A 24,832-nucleotide genomic window follows, 5' to 3' on the forward strand; every position below is an offset into this window, starting at 1 on the left:
TCAAAATGCCTTGTAGCAAAAGATTTGATAAAGACCCCAAAAAAATGGTGCTGAGTTGTCTCTGTTTGAGTTTATCTGTCTATCTCTAATATACAAAGCCACATTTATTACTTTATCTTGGTCAATATTTCATTTTTTGCTTTGTTAAAATGAAGTATTTTTATCTTAAAAGTTGGGTGTATATTAAACTAATCACTTCTTACAGCACTTTCATTTTTCTGAAGATACCCAGAATCCACCTGAAACGTATAGTCTTAGTCATACTTTAAATACGTAAAAGAACTAGGCCCAGTGAAGCTCTATTTCCTAACAATGATGCGAACTGGGTTAAAAACTTGTAAAAGGCTGCACCTGGCAGTGCTCAAGCCCTGAGCATGGTTCACCACTAGCTGCTGACCTGCAAGAGGGAAAGATGAAGCATGTACAAGAACTACTCCTCAACAGCCTTGTGCTAGCCATCAGTGGCATAAAGCACCAGGTTTGAGACTTGAGCCGGAGTCCACTGAAGTGAATGGAAAACTCATGTTTAAGATACATCTAAGAACTCTACACCACCAGGATGTCCCCCAGTTTTGGTCTTTCCCAGTTTAGCCCCTCACACCATTTAGAGTAAGAGGCTTGCTGAAACTGGGTACAGCCTAACCGGTACAGGATACGGACTGAGAAAGAGTCACGGTTTTCTACTGGGGGGTTGGGTTACAGGAAGCAAATTAATTCTTTAAAATGAAAACCTGCTGTTTCCATACTAGATTGTAATAAAAATAATTGGGCTCATTTAACAATGAATCATAGAATATCAGGGTTGGAAGGGACCCCTGAAGGTCATCTAGTCCAACCCCCTGCTCGAAGCAGGACCAATTCCCAGTTAAATCATCCCAGCCAGGGCTTTGTCAAGCCTGACCTTAAAAACCTCTAAGGAAGGAGATTCTACCACCTCCCTAGGTAACGCATTCCAGTGTTTCACCACCCTCTTAGTGAAAAAGTTTTTCCTAATATCCAATCTAAACCTCCCCCACTGCAACTTGGTTTAGTTGAGTTTTTTTATGATTTTTTCCTCTCTCCTGACACTCTTCCAATTTTTCTCTGATAAACTTGCTTTTAATAAAAATAATGGGAAATTGGACCTGGTGATTAACGGAGGCGGAAATTACTAACTGGGCACCTTGGGATACTCTTGGAGATAAAGACTTTCTTTGCTGTTATCAAGAGCTGCTATGGTGTAAGGCATGTGGCTCTGAAATGGGAAATGTGGGTCCTATCCTAGAAGATACTAGCTGCTTCCAATCAAGCACCTTAAAAATCAGAGTTCTAGACATGCAACACTCCAGAATGGCCTTTTGCTGTAATCTCTGACTATTGCCTATTGTTGCTGCAGCTGTCCGCAGTCAGTTTAGTATTCTCTATCAGTTCAGTCATTTTCATTCATATCCCATTTTCCTAAATTGTAATGGTTTATTCCTTTATATTCTATACATTATAGGCGTATTTAGGCACACATAAAGAGCTCTGGTACCTGTTGCACTCTAATTGGTCCATTACACATGCACTACACATGGACACTACACATGCACACTGAATCTTTTTGTGCACACCAACAGGGTTTACACGGACCAATTAGTGCACAACACATTAGTGTGCTTTAGAAATCACACCCGCAGAGTGTGTATTGCTGCTCTGTGTAGACATGCCCTTAGGTTAATAGTTTGCTGTGGTCTCGACTCTGTTTGCATACTTGACAAATGGCTATTTTCTCATTGAATAACAAGCACATTGCTAACCTAACTCTTACATGGTAGACCTACAGCAAAAAAACTAAAAAAAAAAATCACATATTCTGCATGTAAGAGTTATTTACTTTAAATTTTTAATTTTTATTGACTACTATCAGCCATTCATCTTTTATTGTCTTTTCTTCTGAAATACACCATGAATTTAACTCCATGTGAGCTATTGTTTAAATATAGTAGTTCGGCAGTGGCAGGATATGGATCTTATTAATGTGAGGGCAGAAGAAAGAGCCATGCGTTATTAAAGAAATTCATAAAACTACACAAAAAATTTCAAAGCTAAAGAGCATTCTATGACTTTTTGTACTGCTAAAATATGAGCACATCAGAAAGCCAGAAGTGAGGAAAGCTGAGCACCTGAACACTAACGATAGTATCAGCTGCAAGTACCTGACATGTCACACCTCCCAAAGCAGGAGTCCAGAGTTGTACAGATGAAGAGCCCACTTATTTTAGGAACTCTGGTCATTTCCTTACTTATTTTCATTACTGCTTTTGTTAGTCATTGAAAAGCATTATTTGATTTGTCTCCATATTTTTCATCCATCCCCTACCCAAGGCTCCACAAGTCAACAATTAACCAAGGAAGTTTTCACAGGACTGCTACTCATCCCATCAGTGCTACAACCAACTCAGTCACAAGGTTTTCTGTAGTGATACCATTGTTGCCCTCATCTCCTGTGACTAAGTGCACTGTCTCTGCAGTATTCCTAGTCCTTGGCATGCAATTCTGGACCTGTGAACCAAGTCTAGGGGTTCTAGTATGCAAAAGTGTAGCAAGGTCACCCAGGTTGGGTGTAGACCACTTACCATTGCTAGATATCTACATCTTCTTTGTGTAGGCATGGAGAAGGAGGGACTTGGAACACACTGAATTCACAGACCAAACTATGGAGTACTGAAAGGAAGACTTATGGTCTGGGCATTTCCTCCTTCTTTTGTTCCAGGGTGATCTGGAGGAGAAGGCTGAGCGCCAGGGCCTGAGAAACTGGGTGCTCCAGCATGACATGCCTGACTTCAGCAAAGCCAGGAAACAATCTAGGGAACATGCCTTCAGATTGACCGCCGCCTTGATGATTGACAGTGGAGTCAGGGGACACATAGTCTGCATTAGTGGGAATTACAGCTGGTGAAAAAAAAATGTTAGTAGAACAATTTTCCATTGAAAAATGCAGCTTTCTTGAAATCAAAACTTTTACAGGAACATGATGATTTTGATGAAATTTTCGATGGAACATTCTATTTTGCAATATTGCAACATTCTATTTTGACTTTTTCATTTACATTCATTTTGTTGTGACTTTTATGCTAAATAAAATATGAATATTAACATTATGTATGTACTATATAAGTCAAAATGAAACATTTCAACACTATTGAAACAAAATGTTTTGATGGTTCCAAATTGAAATTATTCAGAATGTTGTTTGTCAGGAAATATCAAAATTTTCGCTTTTCATTTGGATTTGGAATGACATTTTATCCAAATGGTGGAATTTCCCACAGAATGCACATTCTAGTTCTTTACCAGCTGTATGGGCAGCTGTGTCTCATGTATTTGTCTGCCACCAGAGTTGGAATGGGTAAACTTAATCTACCTAGTTAAATGCTGATTTATCATGCAGTCATCCAAAGAGATCACTTGGTTAAACAGACAAAGTAGCTATTCTAGCACAGACGTAATCTCTGCAAATAGCACCACTAAGTGGAACATAGTGGTGCCCCATGTGCCAACAGCTGAATATTCACTCTGTCTATATGACGATGAACACAAACTTTCTAGGAGATCTCAATTTTTTCACAAGTAACAGCAGACATGAATCTTATTTATGCTAAGGCCATTTTACACCACTTGGACAACATGCAGAGAGTTTAAATTGTGAGGAAATTACATTTACACACTGTGACAAAGTTCCTGCTCTACCTTGGTGGGTCTTGCGCTTCTTGGCGGATTTGTTCGCCTTGGAGCTTCACGGCAGCCCTCAGCTTGGCCGTTTTTCTAAACCCACAGTCCAGGTCGACTCCTCCTGTGTCTGACCAGGAGTTGGGGGGATCTGGGGGGAACCCGGGCCCGCCCTCTACTCCGGGTTCCAGCCCAGGGGCCTGTGGAATGCAGCTGTCTAGAGTGCCTCCTGGAACAGCTGTGTGACAGCTAAAACTCCATGGGCTACTTCCCCATGGCCTCCTCCCAACACCTTCTTTATCCTCACCATAGGACCTTCCTCCTGGTGTCTGATAATGCTTGTACACCTCAGTCCTCCAACAGTCCACGTTCTCACTCTCAGCTCCTAGCGCCTCTTGCTCCCAGCTCCTCACACGCACACCTCAAACTGAAGTGAGCTCCTTTTTAAAACCCAGGTGCCCTGATTAGCCTGCCTTAATTGATTCTAGCAGCTTCTTGATTGGCTGCAGGTGTTCTAATCAGCCTGTCTTAATTGTCTCCAGAAGGTTCCTGATTGTTCCGGACCCTTCCCTGTTCCCTTACCCAGGGAAAAGGGACCTACTTCGCTTGCTGCTCAGCTATTCGCTTTCTATTCTCTCCTAAAGCCTCCTGGCCTGGATTTTTCTTACTTTTTGACCCTGCCTTAGTTCCCCCCCTCGACCGGGCCAGACGCTTTTTCTTCGTTTTGTTTTTTTTTTGCTGTTTTTTTGCTCCCGTTCAAGTGCTGGTCGGTTGCCAGCTTTCTGCCAGCCCCCCCCCCCCCCCCACGCCTGCTCTCGGATGCCGCTTTTGCCCCAGCTGAAATCCCCGGGGGGGGGGGGGGACTGTCGACCCGCTACCCGGAGGAGGGGAGTGGAAGCCCCCAGACCCAGCCGTTTTCCTGTTATTTCTAAACCCGTACTGAGCTAGGAAGATTCTTCTTTTCTCTGCAACATTCTTGGCCTGCTGAAAGCCTCATTACAAAGCCGGAAGAGAAGATAGCCGACAGAAAAAATCACCCAGGGAAGCTATTAACCATCGTGGAGGGGGCCGTAAGACTGAATAATTTTTGAACTGTACTCTCGTGTGGGGGGAGTTTGACTGTGTTTTAATTGCATTTGTAGGGCCACAGGGGGTGTGACACGGAGCTGCCCCCCGATCCATCGGTGCCCCCCCGAACACTACTACGACCGTCACGGCCCCCCCGCCGTCCGTCCCTGCTGGCAACTTGCCATCTGCCTTTGGATTCAGCTGTTTACTTTGAATTTTGCCGTTCGGACCAGACACTACAGCCGACGAAACGAGACTCTTTGGGCAAACGTGCGTTGGGCCACGTCCCCCGCCCCCCCCCACCGGAATGTTTACCCCACAGTTTGCCCCTGTTACCGGACCCCAATTCCTGTTTTCCTCCCCCGTCCAGTCCGACCCCTTTGGCACGCCCACCCCCCGCCTGCAGCCCAGCAGGGAGGAGTGGTTAATCTGCTTCCCCCCCACCCCATTCTGGTATCTCCCAGTCTCTCCCTGCTCACAATGGCGGGGAATGAGAGGGGTGAGGCCCCTCTAACAACATTAGTTGCCCCTCCCCTACCTCCCCCCTGCCCAACCCCCAAGCCCTCCCCCCCACCATTGCTGTCAAAACACCTGCCACCGCCCCTGCTGGGGCATCAGCAGTAGGAGACACCGGGGCGACTACTGCCGCTGCTACATCCACCGCCCCCCCAGATTCTAGGAACCCCCCCCAGTTGGCCGGAAAGGCCGGGGGTGAAGAAAGGAAAGGGCCCCGCTAAAACCACCAGGCCCTCCATGGCAGGGGCTCCCCCCACTGCTGTGGCCTCGTCACCGACCATGGCATCCCTCCCCGCTGTTCCCTCCACCAGCTCTGCGAGCATCCCTCCCCCGGCCCCCAGGACGTATGCCCGGGTGGTGGCAGGCCCCTGGAGCCGCTAGAGGACCTGGGCGTTCGCCTAGTCCTCACCTCCGTCCCTCCTTTTCTACCCAATGCCACCCTGTTACCCGCTCTCTCCACCCTGGGGAAACTTGTTTCTGTCATCAGCCCTCTCCCGTAGGGCTGCAAGGACCCCACCCTCCGTCACGTCCTCTCATTCCGCCGGCAAGTGCAGCTTCTACTGCCGCTGGCGGTGCGTGACGGAGAGGCGCTCAAGGGGTCCTTCCTAGTCCCCTACCAGGGAGCCCGCTATCGGGTCTTTTACTCCATGGGAGAAGCCCGCTGCTACCTCTGCCATTCAGCGGGGCATGTCCGAAGAGGCTGCCCTTTGACACAGCAGGGAGGAGCACCCGAGACCCCCGAGACCCAGCAGGACGTCGGCTCCGTCGTTGCCGATGCCCCTGGCCGCCCGGCACCTGAAACCGCCTCTCCTCCTGCTCGATCCACCGCTGCTCCTGTCTGGGCCCAAGAGACACTCCCCTACAACGCCCAGACAAGCGAGGGAGCCCCGCCCTTGCTATCAACAATCCAGCAGAGCCTATGGAGGAGGGTGCAGCAAAGCTATTACCGGGTATAGGAGAGGGCCCGCCCCAAGGAGAACCCCCCGCCCACCATGCTGCCTCACTGTTACCCCCCCGAACCCCTGAACCATCACTTCTGGCCCCCGACACGACCCCTGCTAACCAACCCCCAGACAACGCTATGGAGGGCTGGACCCTAGTCCAGGGGAAGCGAGGCAAGCGGAAGGCTCAAGCTCTGCTGCACCCATCCGATGCGGAGGCCCCCCGGAAGACCAGGAAGGGAGGAACTGATACTGAGCCTTCCGCTATGCCCACGAGTCAGATCCATCCGCCGGTGTCAGGAGGGGAAGACAGAATGGCATTGGAAGGTAGAATCTCCCCTCCACGGGAGACCCTCCCCTCCAAGACCCCTGAGGAAGCCCCTTCTACCCGAACACCACCTGAACCCCCCGCGAACCCCGAAGCGACCGTCGAGGTGGGCCCCAGAGGAGGAGCCCCCGGGATAGCAGAAGACGACCTCTCCTCCATGTATGAGGAGATTGAGGCCCTAGGTTTGACCCCGGTCACCCAGAGAGAGGATGATCTACTGCCAGCTGGCCTCGATCTGGGCAACCTCACCCCAGTCCCCCTTTCCCCATGCTCCCTCCCCCAACCACCTTCCCGGGCGGGCACCCTACAGAAGGTGGTCCACCACCTGATGCCATGGCCGCCAAATCCACCACAGAGCCTGCACCTAGCATCACTGGGAGCCCCCTCCCCCACCCCTCAACCCTCGAATCTGCTCAGGAGGCACCACTTTTCAGCTGCTTGCCTCCCGAAGCCCAGAGCCTCGCCTCTGCCCCCGCCCCCACCCCTGTCCTTGCCCAATCCACCTCCTCCTGCAATGCTATTGCCGCCCCTGAGGTTATTTCTTTCCTGTTTTTTGCGGATTCCCCCCAGGGAGCAGCCTTTGCATTTTCCTGCCGCGACCCACTAGGAGCTGCAATTTTCCCTCCGCCATCCCCTTCTACCCCAAGGTGTGAGATGGACCTAATAACTTTAGCCTGTCAGACGCCCTATCGGTGGTCCACACCCTGCCTGCCAGCCTCAGCGGACCATGAGGCTGCACCAAGAGCCCCACCAGGGAATAACCCAGAAATCGCAACCCCACCCCCCCATGAGCTGCGAAACGCATTGCAGGAGTTTATAGAAAACATCCGTGGCTCCCGCAACAGGGTACAGCTGGCTCTCCAGCTATGGGGGGACTTTGATCAACTCCTCCAGGCCACAAGGGCCCTTATAAAGGAGGGTAGAGGGAAAGGAAGGCATGGTGCTGTGGCCTATGGGCGGGCCTGCAGCTTCTGTGATGATTTACTCACTTACGGGATGGGTCACGGATTGCTGCGCGACCCGCTGGGGGCCGCGAACACCCCCACCAATAAGGAACCCCCACTCCCCCAGCCCTCCGCATGACGCCTCTTATTATCGCAACTTTGAAAACCAGGGGCTGTAGGATGGCTCTCCGCAGGTCCCAGGTGCTCTCTTACCTTCGGGAAGGGGGGTACTCTGTGGTTTTCCTGCAGGAGACCCATAGGGATCCGACCACCAAGGACAGCTGGAGTGGGGAGATGGAGTCTACTTCAGCCACTTCACGATTCGACAAACTAGAGTGGCGACCCTGTTCTCCCGCAACCTATGGCCCGAGGTGCTAGGGGTCACTGAGGCCGTGCCGGGCCACCTGCTGCATCTCCGAATCCGTATGGAGGGGCTCGTGGTCAACTTTGTTAATATCTATGCCCCGACAACGAGCCCGAAACGGCCACAATTCTATCAGCAGGTGTCCGACTTCCTCGGCACCCTAGATTCTCACGAGTGCCTAGTCCTGGGAGGGGACTTTAACACCACCTCAAGGAACGGGACCGCTCAGGGGCCGAGCTGAGCCCGGCCGCTGTGAACATTCTCCGAGAAATAGTCGAACATCACTCCCTAGTAGACGTCTGGCGTGACCACCACCCAGATGACACTTCCACGTTCACCTTTGTCCGGGTGGAGGCCCATCGGTCACACCACTCTCGTTTGGACTGTATTTATTTATCCCGTTTCCATCTTTCACAGGCCCACTCCTCCAACATTCGGCCGGCCCCATTTTCCGACCATCATCTAGCCACCATAACAACCTCCCTCCGTGCAGAGAGGCCGGGGCCGGCCTATTGGCACTTTAACAACAGCCTGTTGGAGGATGAGGACTTCATGACGTCTTTCTGGGAGTTTTGGCTGGCCTGGCGAGAGCAGCGGCGTGCCTTTCCCTCAGCGCGGCAATGGTGGGATCTAGGGAAGGTGCGCGCCAAGCTCTTCTGCCGTGACTACACCCGGGGCACCAGCCGACGGAGAAATGCAGCGATAGAGCAGTTGGAACGGGAGGTCTTAGAGATGGAGAGGCGTCTGGCCACCAGCCCCGAGGACCCGTTCCTCTGCGGAGCGTCCCGGGAAAAGCGGGAGGAGCTCCGGGCCCTCGAGGACCATCGGGCCCGAGATGCCTTTGTTCAATCCTGCATCCGCCTCCTTCGGGAGATGGATCGCGGCTCCCATTTCTTCTATGCCCTGGAGAAAACGAGGGGGGCCAAGAAACACGTCACCTGCCTTCTAGCAGAAGACGGCGCCCCCCTCACGGATCCGGTGGAGATGTGTGGGAGGGCCCGTGACTTCTACACAAGCCTTTTCTCCCCAGATCCGACCGATACTGGCGCTTGCAGGGTGCTCTGGGAGGAACTCCCCACGGTCAGCGTGGGCGACTGAGACCGGCTAGAGCTGCCTCTCACCCTGGCCGAGTTCTCGGAAGCTCTCCGTCGCATGCCCACCAATAAATCTCCGGGCATGGACGGGCTGACTGTGGAGTTCTACCGCGCATTCTGGGACACCCTTGGCCCAGACCTAGCCACTGCCTGGGCTGACTCTTTGCAGGGCGGGGTCCTCCCTCTTTCGTGCAGGTGAGCGGTGCTCGCCTTGTTACCGAAGAAGGGGGACCTCCGCAATTTACGAAACTGGCGTCCCGTCTCACTCCTTAGCACGGACTACAAAATCATAGCGAAAGCAATCTCGCTGTGGCTAGGGTCCGTGATGGCGGACGTGATCCACCCAGACTAGACCTATACTGTCCCAGGTCACAGCATTTTTGACAACCTATTTCTAGTCCAAGACCTTTTGGAGCTCGGGCGTAGAGACGGTCTGTCGTTCGCCCTCCTGTCTCTCGATCAGGAGAAGGCGTTAGATAGAGTAGACCATGCGTACCTCCTGAACATTCTGCGGGCGTTTGGATTCGGACCTCAGTTTGTGAGTTTTCTCCGGGTGCTGTATGCCTCCACGGAGTGTCTGGTTAGGCTCAACTGGACCCTGACCGAACCGGTCAGCTTTGGGCGAGGAGTGCAGCAGGGGTGCCCCCTCTCGGGCCAGCTGTACGCTCTGGTGATCGAGCCCTTCCTCTGTCTCCTCCACAGGAGGTTGACGGGGTTGGTGCTGCAGGAGCCGGAGCTGCGGCTGGTCCTGTCGGCATACGCCAATGACGTGCTCCTCGTGGTCCAGGACCCGGGGGACTTGGCGTGGGTGGAGGCTTGCCAGACCATCTATTCGGCAGCCTCCTCTGCCCGAGTCAACTGGGTCAAGAGCTCTGGCTTGGCGGTGGGGGACTGGCGGCAGGTGAGCTCCCTCCCACCTGCGCTTCAGACCATCTGGTGGAGCGCGGGTCCACTGCTTTACCTAGGCGTTTACCTTTCTGCCACGCACCCTTCCACCGGAGAACTGGAAAAATTTAGAAGGCGGGGTGATAGAGCGGCTCTGGAAATGGACGAGGCTACTCCAATGTCTCTCCCTCCGAGGGAGAGCACTGGTGCTTAACCAACTAGTCCTGTCCACGCTCTGGTACCGGCTCAACACCCTGGTCCCGGCCCCGGGTTTCCTGACCAACCTCCGGACATCGATTCTAGAGTTCTTTTGGTCAGGAATGCACTGGGCCCCTGTTGGGGTTCTTCATCTACCCCTGAAGGAAGGAGGGCAGGGCCTGAAGTGTCTGCACACTCAGGTCCGTGTCTTCCGCCTCCAGGCCCTGCACAGGCTGCTTTATAGTGCAGGTAGTTCGACGTGGAGCATATTGGCGCACGCCTTCCTGCACCGCTTCCAAGGGCTCCGATACGACTGGCAGCTCTTTTATCTTTGTCCGAGAGGTTTTCCACGAGACCTCTCCAGGCTGCCGGTCTTCTACCAGGACCTCCTCCAGACCTGGAAACTGTTTTCAACGGCCAGGTCCGTGGAGGCCACCATGGGAGCAGATCTCCTCACGGAGCCCCTGCTAAACAACCCCCAGCTCCGTGTGCAGGCGGCGGAGTCCCGCTCGGTGCGCCAGAGTTTGGTCCTGGCGGAAGTCACGAGAGTCGGAGACCTCCTGGACTACGACCGGGGAGACTGGCTGGATCCCGTGATGCTCGCTCGGCGCATGGGGCTCTCCAGACCTCGTACCCCCCGGCGCGTACTTCAGGAGGTGAAGGCTGCCTTGACGCCCGCTGCTCGGGCTTATCTCAACCGAGCCCTGCGCGAGGGCGCACCCCGCCCACCCTCTATCCCAGGCCCGCCGGACCTTTCAATTGGGCCCCTACCCCGTAGATCCCAACAAACCCCTCACCCTTTCACTGCGAGCCGGCTGCATGAACTGCAGCCGGTCAGCTTCCAAATTGCGCCACGGAAATATCTATACACGCTCACGCTTCACACCCTTCATGCCCACACCCTGGTGTCCCGCCCCGATACAAAGTGGTGGGACCTCCTGCCACCTTTAGAGGGTGAGCAACCCCAGTGGGCCAGCCTGTATTCCACCTTGGTCCCGAGGCCCGTCAGGGACATTAGTTGGCGGCTCCTTCACGGAGCTGTGAGCATGGGTGTGTTTTTGAAACGGTTCACCCCCGTCCCAGATACTTGCCCTTTTTGCAATGTGAGGGAAACCCTGGCGCACGTATATTTGGAGTGTGCCAGGCTGCAGCCCCTTTTCCAGCTCCTTACAAATATTTTATTACGCTTTTGGCTACACTTTTCCCCTCACCTTTTTATCTACACACTCCCCATCCGTGGCCCCACAAAATCGCGAGATCTCCTGGTTAACCTCCTCCTAGCCCTAGCTAAAACAGCCATTTATAAAACCAGAGAGGTTCTCTGCTCGGTGACCCCGTCCGGTTCCCTCTGTCTGACCCTTTGTTTGAGGGGAAGAGCAAGAGACCCCAGCCCCAGCCGTTGCCGCTGTGGATACCATCATTACTGTCACCTAGGAGGGGTTCTATCACATGTGGTGTACACGCCCCCCACCCCCAAACCGCCCATCCCGCAGCCGTGCCCATCTTGTCGGACACTCTCAGGAGAGGAATAATCGGGGACACTGGGCGTGGCACTAGGTAACTCGAGGGGGTGGAAGACCATGAGTGTCGAGGAAGCCCCCCCGCTCTAGGCCACCAGGTAACTCAGGAGGGTGGAAGACCACGAGTGTCGAGGAAGCCCCCCCGCTCTGGGCCCAGGCTAGCCTGAACACTTCTCCCTCCTGAAGGCTGCTGTGTTATACCTTGTGTTTGCTCTTGTTGCATAGTTTTGCTTTATCCTTTTTGGTGATTCCTTGTAAGTGTTACACAAATAAAATTCTTTTCTGCTTCAAAAAAAAAAAATTACTCTCCTATAGCCATCTGGCCCAACCCTGTCACAAAACATAAAGAAACCTTTGAGTAAATGAGAATCAGGCCCATCTGGCATCACTGCTCAACATGCATTTATCAAATTCTGACAGTTTCTTCATGTTAAACAGCAATGTAAGTCTCAAATCAAAAGACTTTTATATTCCAAAATACTTCTCTACATATGTAGAAAATTTGACAGAACATGAAGCTCCTTCACAGAAGACATTTGAAAAGTGAGGCTGGCTCTCACACTAAAATCATACTCATAGTAAATTATTCATATGTGACAGGTTTCAGAGGAACAGCCGTGTTAGTCTGTATTCGCAAAAAGAAAAGGAGTACTTGTGGCACCTTAGAGACTAACCAATTTATTTGAGCATGAGCTTTCGTGAGCTGTAGCTCACGAAAGCTCATGCTCAAATAAATTGGTTAGTCTCTAAGGTGCCACAAGTACTCCTTTTCTTTATTCATATGTGATAAACCTTGATATTACAGCTCAGACATCTTCTGTTGTGAACAGCAATGAAAGCGATGTCCGACAGAGACAAGCTTATCATAGCTCCTACTAATCAGGCTCTCCTTGACAGAGCTGGTAAAGTGGCTGAATGTATGAAACAAGGATCCTGGTTCACGTTTCAGTTGTGGTAAGGTGCCAAATGGGCACTCAAGCAAGCCAGCCAATGGATGGGGGAATCTGCTAACTAGTTAAGTGTATTCTAGAGTCTAACCACCAACTGGAAGACACAATTAGTCTCCTGAGAGGCACACAAACCAATAAGCAAAAATGAAAAAAAAAATCCCAAAATTATTTTTTTTCTATTGCTTTGAATAGCTGTTACCCATGTATACATGGGAGAAGGTGCAAACAGAGCAGACATATTTAGGAATTGTCCAGATGGCTTCAGCATGAGAATAGACATGTAACGCTTCTGCCAGGCCAAGTTGATAGCAGCAAGGGCTGGGTTCAGTACACAGGGGCTCCCTCTCATCAAAGCAAATGCAAAACTGGCTCGAGCCCCCACCCAGTGACCTGGGAAAATCTTACACACCCCCTGGGCACCTCAAAGAGGCAATACTTCCCCTCTCGCAAGCACAGAGTCTCGGTGTAGTAGAGAATCTTTAATAACATGAGGTAAACAACATCAGCATTAAATTGGGGAAACACCACAACTAGTGTTCATTAACCAAACCATGAGCAAAGACCCACCCCAGAAAATTGGGCCACATCCTTTCCCTTGGGTTCTTGAGTCCCAGAACCCAAACGTCTCTTGAGTCCAGCAATCCACAAATCACCCAAAGTCCAAAAAAGTCCAGCCCCAGAGTTCAAAAGTTCATCTGCAGAGTGTTACTCCCCAGTCTGGCTAAAATGTGCCTGTGTGTGGGGGAAAGAGGTAAGGGGCACCTTACGTGTCCTGAAGCTGACTGCCCCACAGGGCTCTGCTCTGCTATGCTGTCTCACGAACGGCTCTGCTCCAGCACGACCGGCTCCGCTCTGCACAGCTCACTGTCTCACAAACGGCTCCGCTCAGCTCGCCGTCTCACGAACACTCCGCCAGCCTATCCACAAACAGCACCGCTGCACTCTAGATCTTCCGGCTCCCCACTACTTGACACAGTGCTCAGTGATTTCACCTCTCAGTGATTTCAGTTCATAGTAGTGGGAGCCTTAGTGCTGGTGCACCATAAGGCCAAAGTGAATGCAGCACAGTACCTGTAGCAAGACTCTAAGGGTATGTCTACACTACGAAATTAGGTCGAATTTATAGAAGTCGGTTTTTTAGAAATCGGTTTTATATATTCGAGTGTGTGTGTCCCCACAGAAAATGCTCTAAGTGCATTAAGTGCATTAACTCGGCGGAGCGCTTCCACAGTACCGAGGCAAGCGTCGACTTCCGGAGCGTTGCACTGTGGGTAGCTATCCCACAGTTCCCGCAGTCTCCGCTGCCCATTGGAATTCTGGGTTGAGATCCCAATGCCTGATGGGGCTAAAACATTGTCGCGGGTGGTTCTGGGTACATATCGTCAGGCCCCCGTTCCCTCCCTCCCCCCCCCGTGAAAGCAAGGGCAGACAATCATTTCGCGCCTTTTTTCCTGAGTTACCTGTGCAGACGCCATACCACGGCAAGCATGGAGCCCGCTCAGCTCACTTTGGCAATTAGGAGCACATTAACCACCACACGCATTATCCAGCAGTATATGCAGCACCAGAACATGGCAATGCGATACTGGGCGAGGAGGCGACGTCAGCGCGGTCCCGTCAGTGATCAGGACATGGACACAGATTTCTCTGAAAGCATGGGCCCTGACAATGCATGCATCATGGTGCTAATGGGGCAGGTTCATGCTGTGGAACGCCGATTCTGGGCTCAGGAAACAAGCACAGACTGGTGGGACCGCATAGTGTTGCAGGTCTGGGACGATTCCCAGTGGCTGCGAAACTTTCGCATGCGTAGGGGCACTTTCATGGAACTTTGTGACTTGCTTTCCCCTGCCCTGAAGCGCATGAATACCAAGATGAGAGCAGCCCTCACAGTTGAGAAGCGAGTGGCGATAGCCCTGTGGAAGCTTGCAATGCCAGACAGCTACCGGTCAGTTGGGAATCAATTTGGAGTGGGCAAATCTACTGTGGGGGCTGCTGTGATGCAAGTAGCCCACGCAATCAAAGATCTGCTGATATCAAGGGTAGTGACCCTGGGAAATGTGCAGGTCATAGTGGATGGCTTTGCTGCAATGGGATTCCCTAACTGTGGTGGGGCTATAGACGGAACCCATATCCCTATCTTGGCACCGGAGCACCAAGCCGCCGAGTACATAAACCGCAAGGGGTACTTTTCGATAGTGCTGCAAGCTCTGGTGGATCACAAGGGACGTTTCACCAACATCAACGTGGGATGGCCGGGAAAGGTGCATGATGCTCGCATCTTCAGGAACTCTGGTCTGTTTCAAAAGCTGCAGGAAGGGACTTTATTCCCAGACCAGAAAATAACTGTTGGGGATGTTGAAATGCCTATATGTATCCTTGGGGACCCAGCCTACCCCTTAATGCCATGGCTCATGAAGCCGTACACAGGCAGCCTGGACAGTAGTCAGGAGCTGTTCAACTACAGGCTGAGCAAGTGCAGAATGGTGGTAGAATGTGCATTTGGACGTTTAAAGGCGCGCTGGCGCAGTTTACTGACTCGCTTAGACCTCAGCGAAACCAATATTCCCACTGTTATTACTGCTTGCTGTGTGCTCCACAATATCTGTGAGAGTAAGGGGGAGACGTTTATGGCGGGGTGGGAGGTTGAGGCAAATCGCCTAGCTGCTGGTTACGCGCAGCCAGACACCAGGGCGGTTAGAAGAGCACAGGAGGGCGCGGTACGCATCAGAGAAGCTTTGAAAACCAGTTTCATGACTGGCCAGGCTACGGTGTGAAAGTTCTGTTTGTTTCTCCTTGATGAACCCCCCCGCTCCTTGGTTCACTCTACTTCCCTGTAAGCTAACCACCCTCCCCTCCTCCCTTTAATCATTGCTTGCTTAGGCAATAAAGTCATTGCTGCTTCACAGTCATGCATTCGTTATTCATTCATCACACAAATAGGGAGATGACTACCAAGGTATCCCAGGAGGGGTGGTGGAGGAGGGAAGGAAAATGCCACACAGCACTTTAAGCACAGCACTTTAAAAGTTTACAACTTTAAAATTTATTGAATGACAGCCTTCTTTTTTTTGGGCAATCCTCTGTGGTGGAGTGGCTGGTTGGCCGGAGGCCCCCCCACCGCGTTCTTGGGCGTCTGGGTGTGGAGACTATGGAACTTGGGGAGGAGGGCAGTTGGTTACAGAGGGGCAGCAGTGGCAGTCTGTGCTCCAGCTGCCTTTGCTGCAGCTCAACCATACACTGGAGCATACTGGTTTGGTCCTGCAGCAGCCTCAGCATTGAATCCTGCCTCCTCTCATCACGCTGCCGCCACATTTGAGCTTCAGCCCTGTCTTCAGCCCGCCACTTACTCTCTTCAGCCCGCCACCTCTCCTCCCGGTCATTTTGTGCTTTCCTGCACTCTGACATTATTTGCCTCCACGCATTCGTCTGTGCTCTGTCAGTGTGGGAGGACAGCATGAGCTCGGAGAACATTTCATCGCGAGTGCGTTTTTTTTTCTTTCTAAGCTTCACTAGCCTCTGGGAAGGAGAAGATCCTGTGATCATTGAAACACATGCAGCTGGTGGAGAAAAAAAAAAGGGACAGCGGTATTTAAAAAGACACATTTTATAAAACAGTCGCTACACTCTTTCAGGGTAAACCTTGCTGTTAACATTACATACATAGCACATGTGCTTTCGTTACAAGGTCGCATTTTGCCTCCTCCCACCGCGTGAACGGATTTTGGTTGAATGCCAGCAAACATACACTGCAATGCTTTGTTCTACAGTGATTCCCGAGTACGTGTTACTGGCCTGGAGTGGTAAAGTGTCCTACCATGAAGGACGAAATAAGGCTGCCCTCCCCAGAAACCTTTTGCAAAGGCGTTAGGACTACATCTAGGAGAACCGCAAATGACAGGGCAAAGTAATCCTTTCACATGCTTGCTTTTAAACCATGTATAGCATTTTAAAAGGTACACTCACCAGAGGTCCCTTCTCCGCCTGCTGAGTCCAGGAGGCAGCCTTGGGTGGGTTCGGGGACTACTGGCTCCAGGTCTAGGGTGAGAAACAGTTCCTGGCTGTCGGGAAAACCGGTTTCTCCGCTTGCTTGCTGTGAGCTATCTACAACCTCCTCCTCATCATCATCTTCGTCCCCAAAACCTACTTCCGTATTGCCTCCATCTCCATTGAAGGAGTCAAACAACACGGCTGGGGTAGTGGTGGCTGAACCCCCTAAAATGGCATGCAGCTCATCATAGAAGCGGCATGTTTGGGGCTCTGACCCAGAGCGGCTGTTCGCCTCTCTGGTTTTCTGGTAGGCTTGCCTCAGCTCCTTCAGTTTCACGTGGCACTGCTTCGGGTCCCTGTTATGGCCTCTGTCCTTCATGCCCTGGGAGATTTTCAGAAAGGTTTTGGCATTTCGAAAACTGGAACGGAGTTCTGATAGCACGGATTCCTCTCCCCAAACAGCGATCAGATCCCGTACCTCCCGTTCGGTCCATGCTGGAGCTCTTTTGCGATTCTGGGACTCCATCATGGTCACCTATGCTGATGAGCTCTGCATGGTCACCTGCAGCTTGCCATGCTGGCCAAACAGGAAATGAGATTCAAAATTCGCGGTTCTTTTCCTGTCTACCTGGCCAGTGCATCTGAGTTGAGAGTGCTGTCCAGAGCAGTCAGAATGGAGCACTCTGGGATAGCTCCCGGAGGCCAATACCATCGAATTGTGTCCACAGTACCCCAAATTCGAGCCGGCAACGTCGATTTAAGCGCTAATCCCCTTGTCGGGGGTGGAGTAAGGAAATCGATTTTAAGAGCCCTTTAAGTCAAAATAAAGGGCTTCATTGTGTGGACGGGTGCAGGTTTAAATCGATTTAACGCTGCTAAATTCGACCTAAAGTCCTAGTGTAGACCAGGGCTTAATAGACCCAAAATTAGCTCTGACATTCCACAGTGGAGAGAGACAGAGGTGCAATTGGTGCTTCAGGCCCTCACAAGGTGGGCCCACACCACCAGGTACTAATACCTGTCTCAAGTCTCTCTCAATTCACAGGGTTTTGGAACCCATGTCCCTTGCCTAGCGAGTGCTACTCAGTTGATGGTGAGTCCCTCCATCATAACAAAAGGCCAAGTACAGTTCCAAGCACAGTTCCCATAATCAGGGTAATAGCAATTTATTCTTCCCGCCCCAATAACAGAGACACTGGGGATCCCACAACAGCCAAAGTGACCATTTGGGCAGTTATGGCCTCATTCTAGGTGGGGTGGGTGTGCCTATGCAAATGAGATCAGCCCCTGAAGTTCTTTTCCACAACTTGCCACACCTCACCACCAGATGTCAGGGTGGAGCCCATCCTGACTCTGCTTACATCCACAATAAAGAATGAACATGTTAAGAAACAAGAGATTAGAACTAAACAAATGACAGGGAATGGGAAATTGTGAACATTTGAATTCAGGTCAAATTTCAGTCCAAACCTGTTCAAACTCCTTTTGTGTTGGAGAATTTGCAATTAGCCTGTGATGGCACAAAGGAAACGGAGGACAGGACTGAGGTTTCCTCTGACACAGGCAAATCCTGAGTGATATAAAGCTGGTATGGTTGGTTCCAAACCACCTCTCCTAGCCCTGTGACATGGCTGGAGTATGTGACTCAGAAGCTGTGCTCTTACTTGCAAGGCGACCAAATAAGTTTTCTACTCCCAGGATTTTTTGTGGGGTGGGGCTTGGTAGCTGAGAAACACAAAGCCACTTATGCCCCTCACCTCAGCTGTACCTGATGACCTGGCTCTGTAAAGCGAAGGAAAACAATGACAATACAGGTGAGGTAGGTTAAGAGAAATAAGACAAGCAAAAAAAGCCACTGAGGAAACCTTGAAAATGATAATAACAAATTTGCTGACAGGGAAATAATACTTGTCTGTGGAGCAATTTGATGTATGGAGAGTGTCATTCGCTTTCTACTGGAGGGGGAAAAGAGAGGGGAATAGTTATTTGACTGGTAGGATGCTAATTTTTTCCTGCCTCCTCGCCCTCCCCCCATTCTTTTCCCTATAATTACCCCCAAAGGAAATGAAAGGAAGAAACTGGGCCATGTAGACTATGTCCAGTAAGAGAAATAGAGGGAAGATATTTTTTGTTTCAAATTACAAGCATTGTAATCTCACAGTAAACTTCCTTATGGAAAAAGCCCTGCCCACCAAGAGAGACTAGTAAGTACTTCTAGTAATGTCCGTTCTTATTCACTGGGTTAATATAAGACATATAGGCAGCTGACCGGGTTCTTTGGGTGTCACCTTAACTGGAGAAGTCGGAAGGCTCATCAACATCACAATAAACCATCAGGAAGTCATGCTGATACTGAATAAAGCCTAACAAAAATCCAACAGCTGCCACACAAAATCAAATTGGAACTGAATAATCTGAGTGAGTCCAAATTAAATGTCCAATCTCTTGTGTGTCTTTTCAGATAAAAGATTATATTGCATGATGACAACTTGACTATCCAGCTGACATTATTCCAAGAAATAACCCCTGTACTAATATGTGTAAGAGTGGGAAACATGATAGCTCTGATTATATTTGATTTATGGGATCAGAGAAAGGACTCAAAATTACATGACTGAGACTGTTTATTATTTATACAACACCAAAGATGTACATAGAGCTTTACAGGCCATAATATAAATATGATTTCATAGTATTGGTTAGTCACTAAATTAATATAGGGCACTATCCTACATTCCTTAGTCCTTACTAAGTCATACCTCCCTATAATGGAGTTCACACTGTGCCCATCCCCCCCACCCCCAGATTCGGTCCCCTCGGCCCCTCTCCTCCATGAATCAGGGACACTTCAGTCTGGTGCAACACCCGTGTTCTTTATTCATGATCAGTTTCCCACCACCAGTTTCCAACTATATACAGGCTTTACAGCTGCTTGGTCTACCACAGGCCTGGCCAGCAACAGACTAGGAAGCTCCTATTCCCTCTGAGCCTGACCTCCTGCTCTTAGTCTCCACCACCCTTTCTCTCACTTCCTTCCAGCCTTATAGCTCCTGCTAATGAGCCTGGCAGGTGTTGTCAGTTACCAGGCAAACATGGGGCAGTTCACCCAGCCCCATCCTTTCTCCCTGATTGGGGCTGGAGTGGCAGGAGGAGATTAAGGGCTTCTCCAGCAGCACCCTGCCACACTCCCATTGACTGAGGACTGAAGGATTGGATCCATAACCATCAGATTAGTGTAGCACTCATATTCTTATTACAAGTTTCAATATTTCCATCCGCATCCGATGAAGTGAGCTGTAGCTCACGAAAGCTTGTGCTCAAATAAATTGGTTAGTCTCTAAGGTGCCACAAGTACTCCTTTTCTTTTTGTGAATACAGACTAACACGGCTGTTATTCTGAAATATTTCCATGAAGTACCTTAAATAAATAATACATTTTGTATCTGAGAAGTTAGGTTTGAAATGATCCAACATTGTGCATTTACCCAGATCGTCCTCTACACTTATCTCACTAAGGGTATGTCTACACTATCTGCCGGATCGGCGGGCAGCGATCGATCCAGCAGGGGTTGATTTATTGGGTCTAGTCTAGATACAATACATTGATCCCTGAATGCTCTCCCGTCGACTCGTGTATTCCACTGCTGTGAGAGGTGCAGGCAGAGTTAACGGGGGAGTGGCAGCAGTCAACTCACTGTAGTGAAAACACTGTGGTGAGTAGGTCTAAGTACCTTGACTTCAGCTACGTTATTCACGTAGCTGAAGTTGCATAATTTAGATTGATCCCCTCTCCCCCAGTGTAGACCAGGGCTAAGATTCTAACCCATTTTTGGAAATCCTTAGTGAAGAAGTACTCAGCTATGGCACCTGACTCAACAGTTTATTCCAAAGCCTAATTTCATGTTCTTTCAAAAATTTATTTCCTATATTTACCTTCAATATTTCCATCTTCGGTTTTAAACAATTTCTTCCCTTAACTGCAGAAAATAGTTATTGTCCCTCACTTCTGGTACCATGCCTCCGATGTATATAGAAGATTATATTTAGGGTTGAACAAATAGTCCAGAAGGAAGTGGTAATCCATCCAATGTTCAAGTGTAACACTGAATTTTACAAGCTCAGATTCAGAGCTTGACAGATAAGTTACTAGGGCCTGCCATGGGCAAGTGGTTGTCAAAGAGTCACTGAAGCCCATCTGTCTAAGCCTCAAAATTATGTGGGCACCCACAAAAATCTATCTCCTCTCACTTTAAGGACTGTATTTTTCTTTCCCTCCTTTTTTCTTTGTGAATTGTTTTTTGTTTTATTGTGGGGAAGCAGTTGAAGAAGTGGCTTTGCATTTTGTTCTGGAGGCTTGACGTTTCATTGCCTTTCTTCCAGAAGTGAAAAGAAAAGGAGTACTTGTGGCACCTTAGAGACTAACAAATTTATTTGAGCATAAGCTTTCATGAGCTACAGCTCACTTCATCTGATGCATTCGATGAAGTGAGCTGTAGCTCACGAAAGCTTATGCTCAAATAAATTTGTTAGTCTCTAAGGTGCCACAAGTACTCCTTTTCTTTTTGCGAATACAGACTAACACGGCTGCTACTCTGAAACCTGTCATTATTCCAGAAGTAAGTCACAGATTCATGGAGCTGTTGTTGTCAAAGACCTGTCACCTGCACCCACAAGTCTCACTCAAGATGGACAGTTCCATTGTTCCAGTGGAACATAGTTACCGTTGGAGGAGAGGATCACATAGAGCAAGCAACGTGATCCTTGGATCAATCCCATGGAGGGCTTTGAAGATGGAGAAGCAAAAACTTTAATTTCCCCCAGCATTCAGGAAGAAGCAACTGAAGAGATACAAGCATTGTGGGGGGGATGGTAATAAGATTTAAGCTGGATAAACAGGAAGGTTACAAAAAAGGTTATTAATGCATTACTTAAAAATGTATTAATAAAAATGCAATTAAAATATTAGATAATAAATAAAGCTTGTCATTAGAATATTCTGTCATGACTGGCAGAGGACACAACATAACATAATTTGCTTCAGCCTGACTTAGGACAAATTCATTGCCCCAACACACTGTTGTCAGAATCTGTATCTAAAAGGTGCTGTGTAAAGTATGCAAAATGGTAACATGCTGGTCCTGAAAATATTGCATAATGTATGTATGGGGTGTGTACAAAGACTTCTAAGTGTCTGCGGGAAATATGTTCTTAAAATGTGTTTGGCAGGCAATGCATAAAGTCCTGCTGGCCCTAGACAAAGCAATGTGTATTTACTTGTCTGACCAGCTTGATCACAGAGGACAGTGAAAAGCACATTTACATATAAGGTAAACACAGCCATCAAGCTAGCATGTGGGGGAGATGACTGCTTAATGATCACAATGGGGGATGGAGTCTGCATCCCCAGGAAGACATCCATCAATTGGGGACAAAGCAGAGCAACACCCTTTGAGTTCATGAAAAGTGTCCTCGGAGGCAAGAAACTGACTAGAGGTAAGAAAGCCGCTTAAACCAAGAGTGTAACTTGCTGAAATGAAGTTTTAGTCACTAGAAAGCATGTTTTGTTCTCTTTTACCTGTAACCATACCTGTCTCTGTTATGCTTGCTTAGTATCATTTAAATCTCTGTTCTTTGTTAATGAACTTATTCTTGTTTTATGACAAAACCATCTCAGTGCTGTGTATTAAACTGGAGAGTGCTAAATTGACAGGCTGATGTGTGTACTGTCTCTTTGGAGGCAGTGAATTCAATAATTTCTGTGAGTGTCCAATGACAGGAACTGAACATTGCAGAAAGACATCTCTGGGGAGCCGGGGAGTTGGGGTTCCTGCAAGGCAAGGCTTGGACTGGCAGAGTCCTGTAGAGTTTGCTGGCAAGGAAGACAAGTTGGCTGTGTCAGGGAGCTTAGCAGCAGCAAAGCTCTCACTTGCAGAGGCTGCGAGCACTAACACAGTGGCTCACAGTTCTGGGTACCCCAAGAGAAACATCACACCTAGTGAGTGGAGCTTTATTGAGTTAATTGAGGTGTAGTTTTCCAAAGCAATGTGGTCCTGACTCATGGTGTCAAGGTATCACAAGGCTCTGTATTTACCCTCAGAACACAGGATTTCCTAATGTCATTCTATAATATAGTTTACAGAACACAGAAGGCACTGGATTTGCAACCACTGCAGTTACGGCACCAAGAGTGATAAGAACGGGATCTCCTTGGAATTTTCTTTTTAATATGCTCTCAAGGAAAATGAAAATAACACTCCCCAACTGCCCATGAGACCCACTCTCAGTACAGAAAGGCCTGTCAACCATCTGGCAGGAGGTGCTGAGCACCTTTACACGATCAGACCCTAAAACTGCAGTCTCTCTCAGAATGCAGACAGTGGCCTTGTCTACACTGGCACGTTTCTGTGCAGTAAAGCAGCTTTCTGCACTGTAACTCCTGAGGTGTACACACTGCCAAGCCACTCAGCGTGCAGAAACTGAGCAGTTGCAGCGCTGTAAAAAAGACACCCTGACAAGAGGCATGCAGCTTTCTGCACCAGGGGTTACAGCACCACAGTGCCAGTGTAGACACCCTGGTCCATTACAGCGCTGTGATTGGCCTCTGGGAGGTGTCCCACAATGCCTGTTCTCGCCTCTCTGGTCATTGGTTTGAACTCTACTGTCCTGCCCTCAGGTGACCAACTGTCATCCCCACCCCTTAAATGCTTTAGGAATTTTGAAAGTCCCCTTCCTGTTTGCTCGGTGACGCGTGCAGTGGTCTCAGCGCATCTTTCCAGGTGACCATGCCTGCTCCACACACCAGGCGATCCCCCGTTTGGAGCAATGCCGAGCTGCTGGACCTCATCAGCATTTGCGGAGAGGAGGCTGTCCAGTCCCAGCTGCGCTCCAGCCATAGGAATTATGATACCTGCAGACAGATTTCACAATGCATGACAGAAAGGGGCCATGACCGGGACACACTGCAGTGCAGCCGCGGGAAGCAAACCACCACTATGGTGCTGTGCCCATGAGCTGCTGGTTCTACAAAGAGCTGGACGTGATACTCGGTGGTGACCCCACCTCCACTGCGAAGGCCCCTGTGGATACTTTGGTGACTCGTGTGCCAGTCGAGAGTGGACCGAGCCAGGAGGAGGAAATCTTGGATGAGGATGTGAAGGCGGAGGGGGATCCAGAGGCAGAGAATGACTTGGAGGTCAGAGATGCATGCAGCCCAGAGCTCTTCTCTACCCCGGAGGAGGCTAGCCAGTCAAGCTGTCTGATCTTGGCAAGGTGCAAACAGGAGAGGAGGCCCCTGGTAAGTGGCTTTGATTTGGGGAATCGCTGAAGCAAGTTGTTACAGAAGCAGGAGGGTTGCAGAAAGCAGGCTTGTGTCTGTCTGATGCATGTACCACCACATGGCTAGTCTGAGTGGCAGAACCGAGTTATGATTGACTCCCTCACTTCACGGGAATCTGCCTCAGAAATCTTCAAGAAACTCTCATGGAGGTACTTGGCAATCCGCTGCCGCCATTCTTTAGCAGACCTGCTTTGTTTCTTGCCCTATTAAGGGTAACTTTCCCATGCCACTCTGCCATCACTGGGGGGTGGGGGAGACCATTGCTGCACATTGATGAGCCACATAAGGGCCAGGGAGGAAGCCGCAGTCTTGGAGAAGTCCCTCCCTTGATTCCCTGCTCTCCCTCAGCAGCGAGATATCTTCTATAATGAATACAGCCTGTGGAAAATGTGGGGACAGGAATGATTTTAAGGCCCCTCCTACAGTGCTGGCTCTCCCCAACAGCCATGTGCCCAGTGTACAGTACAATCCTGGAACACTGATTTCCCCATCCCTGTGGTTACTCACCATTTTGGGGGTCTTGTGGCTCATGTGTGCTTGCCTGGGGTCAGCCAGTTAGTGACAGGTATGTGAATAGTGGCTGTGTTTTAAATCACTGAATCAGTGGTCTGTGTGTTGCAAACAATACTGCTTCTGTAAAATGTTGCATTTTGCCTTCACAGATATGACCTTGGGAGCCCAGCCTCCCTCTTTGTTATTGTCGGCTGAAAGGCTGTGCAGAATTAGAAAGTGGTCACGAAGAACTAAAAAGGACTTTCTGCGTGAGGTCATGATGCATTTCGCGGCCGAAAAACAAAAACTGAAGGAGTGGCGGGACAGCGAGAAGAGGGACCGAAAGGAGAACATGGCACGCCAGAATGAAGCCACAGAGCGGCTCTTAAACATTATGGAGCATTAAGCGGACACGCTCCAGGCACTACTAGCACTGCGAATCGAGCAGCTCCGCGCCCGCCCTCCCCTGCAGCCGCTGTCGCAAAACTCTTTCCCATTCGCCCCACACACACTCTT

General features: G+C 49.9%; 1 protein-coding gene across 1 annotated transcript in view; it reads right to left on the reverse strand.

Annotated features, from left to right (window-relative positions):
• Positions 1-2,698: 2,698 nt before the first annotated feature.
• LOC142071503 (uncharacterized) overlaps positions 2,699-24,832 on the reverse strand; it is an 87,133-nt gene continuing 64,999 nt past the window's right edge. The window contains exon 3 of the mRNA XM_075126406.1: positions 2,699-2,913. Within this exon, the coding sequence (XP_074982507.1) occupies positions 2,699-2,913 (215 nt within the window). The remainder of the gene's footprint in view (positions 2,914-24,832) is intronic.

This window comes from Caretta caretta, chromosome 1 (assembly GCF_965140235.1).
Source record: "Caretta caretta isolate rCarCar2 chromosome 1, rCarCar1.hap1, whole genome shotgun sequence".
In the NCBI taxonomy this organism is placed as follows: domain Eukaryota; kingdom Metazoa; phylum Chordata; order Testudines; family Cheloniidae; genus Caretta; species Caretta caretta.